General features: G+C 43.5%; 1 protein-coding gene across 3 annotated transcripts in view; it reads left to right on the top strand.

Annotated features, from left to right (window-relative positions):
* The first annotated feature begins 1193 nt into the window (after positions 1-1193).
* The window catches only part of DAPK1 (death associated protein kinase 1), an 88598-nt gene continuing 81959 nt past the window's right edge, over positions 1194-7832 (top strand). For all 3 annotated transcript variants that reach the window (XM_053931865.1, XM_053931866.1, XM_053931864.1), the window contains exon 1: positions 1194-1255. In XM_053931865.1, the coding sequence (XP_053787840.1) occupies positions 1194-1255 (62 nt within the window). The remainder of the gene's footprint in view (positions 1256-7832) is intronic.

Below are 7832 nucleotides of genomic sequence, written 5' to 3'. Positions count from 1 at the left end.
GTGATTATTGTGTCCTGGAGAGAGAATACCTGCAAACAGCACGTAAGCATTTGCTTTCTGAGGTGCCCGAGGGCGCTGCCAGTGGCTGAGACACCCTTCTCCGTGGGGGCCGGAAGCATTCGGTGTGCCCGGGCGTGTGCCAAACTACAGCTGCCCTCCTGATCTCGCTGCTGCTGGAGCGGCCTGGGGGCTCCGGACGGGTCGGGCGCTGGGGTGGGGACCTCATTTTGGTAGAGCAGGATGCCAGCAGCGGGTGGGCGGAGGGCAGCAGCCGCCAGTCTCTCTGCTGCCCTGGCCCCCGCTCACCCTGCCCGAGGCGCGGGAGGAGGGAGGGCGCGGCAGCGGGCGCGCACACAATGGCCGTGCCGGGAGCCGCCCGCAGTGCCGGGAGCCGCCCGCAGAGCCGCGCTGGGCGGGTCCCGCCGCCGCGGGCTCGCCGTGCCGAGCCGTGCCGAGTCGAGCGGGGCAGGGTGGGCGCACCTGGCCGAAGCGACCGGAGGCGGCGGCTGGGCAGGGGCGGGAGGCCGCGGCGAGGGGCGGAGGGCGGCGCGGCGGGCGGGCCGCTCCTCATTGGCCGCGCGGCCGCACCGCGAGTGCCCGAGCGCCGGCCGGGAGCGGCCGCGGCGCCGTCGCCGCTTCCCAGGGCGCGGAGCGGCGGGAGGGCGAGCGGGTAAGCGGGTTGCGCCGCGGAGGGGAGAACCGGCGCCGTTAGCCGTGGTCCGGCGGCGCGGAGGGGATCCCCCGCCTCGCTCGGGGTCAGGTTGCGAAGGTGTCCGGGGCGGGAGGGGGGGAATCCTGCCGCAGGCCTGGCGGCACGTCCCGGTTGACAGGGCAACGGAGCCACTGAGGAATGCGGCGGGCCGGCGGCTGGGCTCCGATGGCCAGGCTCCGGTGGCCGCCGGGGAAACTGGGCGGCTGCGGCTGCGGCTGCCGGGGAAGGGGCGGGGACGCGGGGCGCCGCTTTCTTCTCCCTGCGCTCGGGCAGGGACACGGGAGGCGCTCTTCGGCCCGCGGGTGCCGCTTCCCTGGCGGGTGAGGAGGACGGGGAGCGCCCCCGGCGCCGGGAGGGACCGCGGGCAGGGGCGTTCACCTCCGCGCTCCTCCGCAGGGCGCGCAGCCGAGCGCGGGGCGGCTCCGGGGCGCTGGTGATGAGGGCGCCGAGCAGGGGCTGAAGCCGGCGGCGGGCGGCGACCATGACGGTGTTCCGGCAGGAGAACCTGGAGGAGCACTACGAGACGGGCGAGGACCTTGGCAGGTGGGTGCGGGCGGATGGAGCCGTGGCCTCTGAACGCGCCGGAGCAAGGGGCAAGGGCAGGCTTATACCCGTGTTGCCTTTCCACCATGTCTGAGGTGCCCGAAGAGAGAAAAGGGAGTTGGATTTGAAGTTACCGCGTCTTTGCCTTTTTAACACGGGTCTGATGAGATTTTTGGGCAGGGATAGTTCCTGAGTGGTACCTGCTCGGCTCGACGCCCTCCCGGGTGCCGTGCGGCTCGTAGGGGCGAACCTGCTGTCGGCGGCGCAGCTGTGGCTGTGCGAGGCTCGCTGCTGTTCGCCGGGCGGGGAACTGGAAACGGGCTGGGCTTGAAGGAGGGAAGTTTGCATTGTTCATAGGGTGAAGGACTACGTTTGTATTGCGTGTTGGATTTTTCTTTGAGAACGTTGTTAAAGAAGTGAGAGAACCTCTGTATTCCATCTATATCTGTGATGGAAGATGACTGGGCATCGCTGCTGGAGCTGGAAGGCAGAGTAAGGGATGTGAGCAGAGCACTGCAGATGCAAAGCTGCCTACTTGAACCTTGATTCTTGAATGCTGTGTAGTCGTGAGCTTCTCCAAGCTCACGATATTAGTCATGTCCTGTTTTTTTCAGTGCTTTCCATGTTTTAAGACAGTTAAAACACTGAATTGTGTTACATGAGAGTCCTTTTCATGTTCTTTCCCCCTTCTTTAAGGAGGAATCCAATGGCATTCTAGCAAACCAGTATGGCAGAACCCTTCTCTAGTGCTCATCCTGGTGATTTCAAAGCATAGGATCAGTGTTCAGTTAGCATAGGGCATTCAGTATATGCCCCCATATCTGCCTCTGTGTACCTTTCCAGTGAAGGGTCCAGTCGTGATTTCTTAAAAATAAATAAAAATAAGAATAAACTAAAACAAAACCCCAAGCAACAACAAAAAAACCAACCAACCAAACAAAAAAAAAACCCAAAACGCCACCCAAACAACAACTAACCAAGAAGCCCCCCATATTATAAGAAAGTTAGTTGCACTGTATTTCTAGTAAACTTCATCCCATTTATATACAAATTTGTTTATGTGACTTTGACAATAAATATGTACTTTTATTTCCACATAGTGTTCTGGGTTGACATTTTCATACATCTAGAGTAACATTCTAGGACTGCGTTAGACTGTGAAGTAATATTAACTTGCTGGATAACTTGATAGGAAGACATATTATCATGCTGAAGCATAAGTTTGGATTTTGTGGTCTAAACAATTATTTTGGCCCCTAAAATTGCTCTTATTTGATCTCCAGTTTTTTTGACAGGGATACACAGTGTTCAAAAATTCAGGTTTAGGTTTCTGGGCTCTTAAAAATAAAACCATTGTTGCGCTTACAGATACTGATAAATTATTGACTTCATGGAACACAATAAAGACACACATATATTGTGGGTCTTCAGGGAGAAGACAGTGTCAATATTCAAATTTAGAAGGTGTTAAGGTTTATGTAATTTCTCCTGTATTTTTTAAAGAGGAAGTATCAGTGCAGTGTTTGTTCCCTAATACGTATTTATGAAATAGAACAATTGCCCTTAGGCCAAGTACGTAAGAAGTGTTTAAATACATGCATACATACATTTCAAATAAATGTTTTTTGGGAGTCACAAGTCACAAGCTCCAGGACACAGCAGTGGAGAACTGGCATTTCATTTTTACAGTACGGGAAGTGCAAGCACTGAAACCAAAAGAAACCAGAACAAATGGAGGGTTTCAAACTGGCAGAGTGTCAGGTAATGGCATTCAGTTTAAAAATGGTATATTCATTTTGATCATTTACCAACAGGGTATTATGACACTGGGGGTTTTATCCATCCTAATGCTATGGAAGCTTGGCATGCATTCTAAACCTATGATATTTTATGAATTTTAAAGAATGTTAAAACCTGCTCTAGTTTTCACTTGAAAAAGAGTAAAGAAATCTAAGAACCTCTTCAATTTTATCTACATATGTGAGAAAATACCGGTGGATAGTAAAACATTGTGAAATGTATGGCAAGGTTTTCCTTTAAAAATGGAATATTGTTATTGAAAAGGGCCAAAGCTTTCACTTCAGTATCATTTTAAGAAACCAGCATTATTCCAGTGTGAAATGTTGTCATAAAACCATGAGAGTAAACAAACCTGAGGATAATTGTTGTATGGTTTATTTCAGTATTAAAACAGTGGTGTTTTTAACTTCTTTTTGAACTTAAATTTCTAGGGTTGCACAAAATACTTTTTTGTAAATCTGTCACTTTCCATTTCTCATTTATCCCTTAGCAGGTTTCTGACTGTTAGGTTTGCATATAAATGTAGTTAACCTGAGGCTCAAAACTGAAAAAACAGTGAATATCAAAAACATCTTTGACTTCAAAATTTCTTATATTCATTTGGGAACCCAAATTGTGGGTTAATACTTCAACTAAGCAGTGATGAAAGGTTCCATTTTGCAAAATCAACTGATTTTCCCCCTTCTCTTGGAAGAATGCTTTTATTTCATTTTACTTAGCTGCAGGCATGAAGCAAAGAAGGTGAATAAATTAACAGGTGAGTTTTTATTGATGGACTTGTGTTTCAGTGAAAAGATCCCTAAGTTCCTAGGCCAACCTGCCTTTTGAGAGAGCTCAGTGAATTTTAATTTTAATAATCTACACTGTTTTCCCTTGTAAATAATTTAAGTCTTGGTTACATTATAATACTTCTGGCAGTAACTAGAATAAAAAAATCATTTAAATAAGAAAGGTGTGTTGAAGAAAGCAAATGGGCTGTGTGAATTAAATTTTTGATAGAAAATAATAAAGGAGGTTAAAGTATTGCTTAGCATAAAACCTAGCATTGTTGGAAATAAGAAGGGATGATGGTGCACTTGGGCTAAACTAATTGTGTTCTCTAGTTTTCTGGTATTTTACCATGCTTTTTCAGAAAAAAACAATAAACAATCATAGTCCTGTTACCAAAAAGTCTGAGTTTTCTTCTAGTCTTTAGTTTGTTTTCACTTATGCCTGGGGAGAATAAGAAAAAATAAATTTGCAATTGTGAATACTGGTAGAATCAACCTTATTTATTTTTCTTGCCCATACGTGATTTCTCCTGACAAGTTCATGGCTGTTAAGGTTGGTTTATCTTAAACTTTTGTACCAATACAGTCTTGGGAGACTTATGAATCTAATGCTGCCTTTGGAGCATATAAGAAGATTGCTCTTGATTAATGTATGGTGTGTTGCATACACTTTTTTTTTGTCTTCCATCTTTCTTATAAATATGAAATTACACGTGTTACCTGTTCACATGCAGGCTACCTACAGGTGTGTTAAGTAATCATCTAACCATCTAACCTAATGAAGTTTTAAGAGATGGTAAACATTATCTTGGAAGAGCAACAAAATTTACTAAAAACAATTTTGTCATTTTAATTCTGCCTGCAGTTGCAGGTGGTGTGACTATGCATTTTAAATATGCTGCTGCAGTGCTTTTACTTCAGTCTTCCCAAAAGTCAGGAATTCCAGTTCAGCAGTATTAAAATTTAACCTCACTATGGTGAGCACGTAAGTAAAGACCTTCAAAGTACACTGAAGCTTTCAAGATATGTTTTTTTACCTCCCATGATTGGTCTTTCTTGGGAATTCATACAGTATTGTGAGAAATGTGGTGTTGTTTAAATAATTTTAGGAAGAGCTATCCAAAGCTGTGTTATAAATACATACTGTGTCTGTGTGAGTTCCTGATCATATAGACAGCTCCTTCTTCCTTCACTCCCAACACCCACATTTGGTATTTTTGGTTGTTTTATTTTCCTTCAAGCTTTCATGTGCTTTCTAAAAGAGATGCAGAGTTTAAGGTGAAGTTTTGGAATTGAAGAATGGTATTTGCATTGCACTATGGTTCGCAATTTTTAGATTCTTGTTGATTCAGAAAGTAGGAAGAGGTATCTAACAGTTTTAAATGTCAGGCTTGTTTGGACCTGTTGGGCTCACTAGGGAAACACTTGTAACTTGTCAAAGGAAAGCTACACTGAATCTTGCCAGTTTTGGAGATTGCTCTTACACTGCTTGGTAGCTCACTAGGCAGAGATGCTAAGAGTAGAAAGCAGCAACCTAACTCTGCTACCTAATGTACCTAGTGGCTTTATCAGTCGTGAGAGAAAAATGCCTGGGATAACATGCTGAAGATGTTGATAAGAGAGAACAGAAAGCTGTGCAAATATGTATTTACATTTTGTTAGATGTTCCTCTACCTTTCAGAGCTGAGTGAAAAAGGATTATTTTTTTATTTTTCCCTGGAAAACTATTTCCATTGTAAACACGGAGTATGTAGGCTGAATGTACAAATATATATATATATATATATATATATAGGCATGAATGTATGTGGTTTTGATTATTCAGATACTGCGTTTTGTTTGCACTGCTTTTTACAACTGCAGAGGCTGCCTGTCATCTATCCAAACACAGTAACTACACTGCACTTCTGTACTGGGAGGAAAGTAAAAGCACTGAAAAAAAAACCCATACAAACAAACCTGAATGGCAACCAGATTTTGACCTTCATGGCTCTTTCCAGGCTTGACAATATAAGTTAATCTTGCTAACTAGCCTATGTATTAAAATTGTGTCAGTACTGTCAGGCTCTGTTGTGAGATTTATAGGATGTGAAACACATTGTGAATATCACAAAGATGATAGTTCCTTTCAAAACTGTCACATTTAAAACCCATGACAGCCATCTTTTAAAAGCTTATCGTGTAACATTTTTTCCTATGTATAAGAAAGTCATATGGGGGAAGGGAAGGAGAAATGTGAAAGATGGTTTTGTAAGGCTAAAACTGTTGCATGTGAACTACAAAATTTTTAACTGTGGTACACTGAAATTTCCAGTTTCTGTTTCCTTGTGTTTTCTTGCTATAAGAAAGTAACATTGCTCCATTGTAAGGCATGTGTTAACCTTCCTTCTCCTGCAGCAGTAAAATGGTTAAACTGAAGAAGCAGAAGGTGCAGACCTCTGCGGTCCCATTTCCTGTGTGTTTCTTACAGGCGTAGTGATAAATACTGCAAGTGTGTAATTCACTGGTTTTATAACTACTTTATTCGCATTTTAGTACTACATGATAATTAATTAAATTGAGTGGACTATATGAGTTTTTCAGGGAAAAGGACCTTAGAAGGAACTCAAAATGTTGATGACAAAGTCCCTGTTTGACCAGGAAACTTGGTTGTTTGGTGTCTTTGTGTGCTCTTTTGTTTTTGTTTGAAGAATTGAATGTTGTGTAATTTAAATTACATCAAATAACACTTTTTGTGTTGTTTGTGAGCCATGTACATGTTTTATCAGTCTTATCAACCCTTGGAGGAGAAGTTGGTTGTTCCATGCATTTCTGTAAGTCCTGGCTTTAATGGTTGCATGGATACTGAAAAGGAAGGTTTCTTAACTGGAAAGCATGGTTGCAAAAATTATGCATCTCAAGTCACTTTGCCTCCCAGACATGCCTAAAAATGTTTCCTTTTCACAAATGCACAATTACCTGCAAGCTGCTGATTGCGCAGGCTGCAAGAGCTGTCACCATACAATGCCACTGGTGACAATTCCTGCTGTATAAAATGTGCTGAGAGGTTTGCTTCATGAAAAGCACAAGAAGTGCTGATGCTTTTTTGGGTATAACTTGGTCCTGCTTACTTTATTTCTTTCTCTGTGGAAGAATAATGTCTGCTTTGTATGTCCTTTAAAATACAGTGTAATAAAAGCTAGAGCTTGCTGATTATTCTGTGCTTTCAGTTTAAATGCACAAATCTTTGTAAATCTAAACTCATCAGGAAGAAGATAGAAATGCTTGTCTGATTTTTCTTCTAGCCAGGCTCAGTGAGGCATGACTAGTACCAGAACAGGCATATTAGGGGTGTGCTGAAACTTCAATCTGTCCTTCTAGTTTCCAGATTAGTCCTTCTGTGTTCGTGGGGATTTATAGGTGTTTTTCTCCCTATTTTCTCTCTTCACAGATGTTGAGTATGTCATTTTCTCTGCTGGAATTATGTGTACTGAACAGAAGTTGGCTCCTTTAGCCTAGAAAGGGGAGGCTGACACCACTGTTTCATGAGAGCTTTGAACAAAGCTGAGGCTACAGTGTTGGTGATTGAAAGGATCAGTATCTCTTTCCTCTGCTGTGTTTCTCTGTAGGTTGTTTTGGTTCAGGTTTTTTTTTTTTTTTTTTTTTTTTTTTTTTTTTTTTTTTTTTTTTTTTAGTGTAGTGCTGCTGTCAAAGGGAAAAAATACCCTACCTTATTTCTAATTTATGGCAGGTGTACACTCTCAGATCAGCTGAAAGCACTGTGAAATCTCAGCCTGCATGGAGTTGTGATTACCTCAATAAATCTACTTTGAGTTAAATATACAGGAGGGACAGAGGTAAAGAGTCGCTTTACTACAAAGACAGAAGAGCATAAACTGACAACAAGGAAGTATAAGCTGGAAATTAGGAGAACTATGGGAGGTGGAATAGTAATTGAAGTAATCTTCACAAAGTCTTGTTGCAGTTAGTCAGAAGTACTCAAAGCTGTACCAGTTTTTGGAGGAAAT

The sequence above is a fragment of the Vidua chalybeata genome, chromosome Z, assembly GCF_026979565.1.
Source record: "Vidua chalybeata isolate OUT-0048 chromosome Z, bVidCha1 merged haplotype, whole genome shotgun sequence".
In the NCBI taxonomy this organism is placed as follows: domain Eukaryota; kingdom Metazoa; phylum Chordata; class Aves; order Passeriformes; family Viduidae; genus Vidua; species Vidua chalybeata.
Note: the sequence above shows the minus strand (reverse complement) of the source record. Positions and strands in the feature narration are given on the sequence as shown.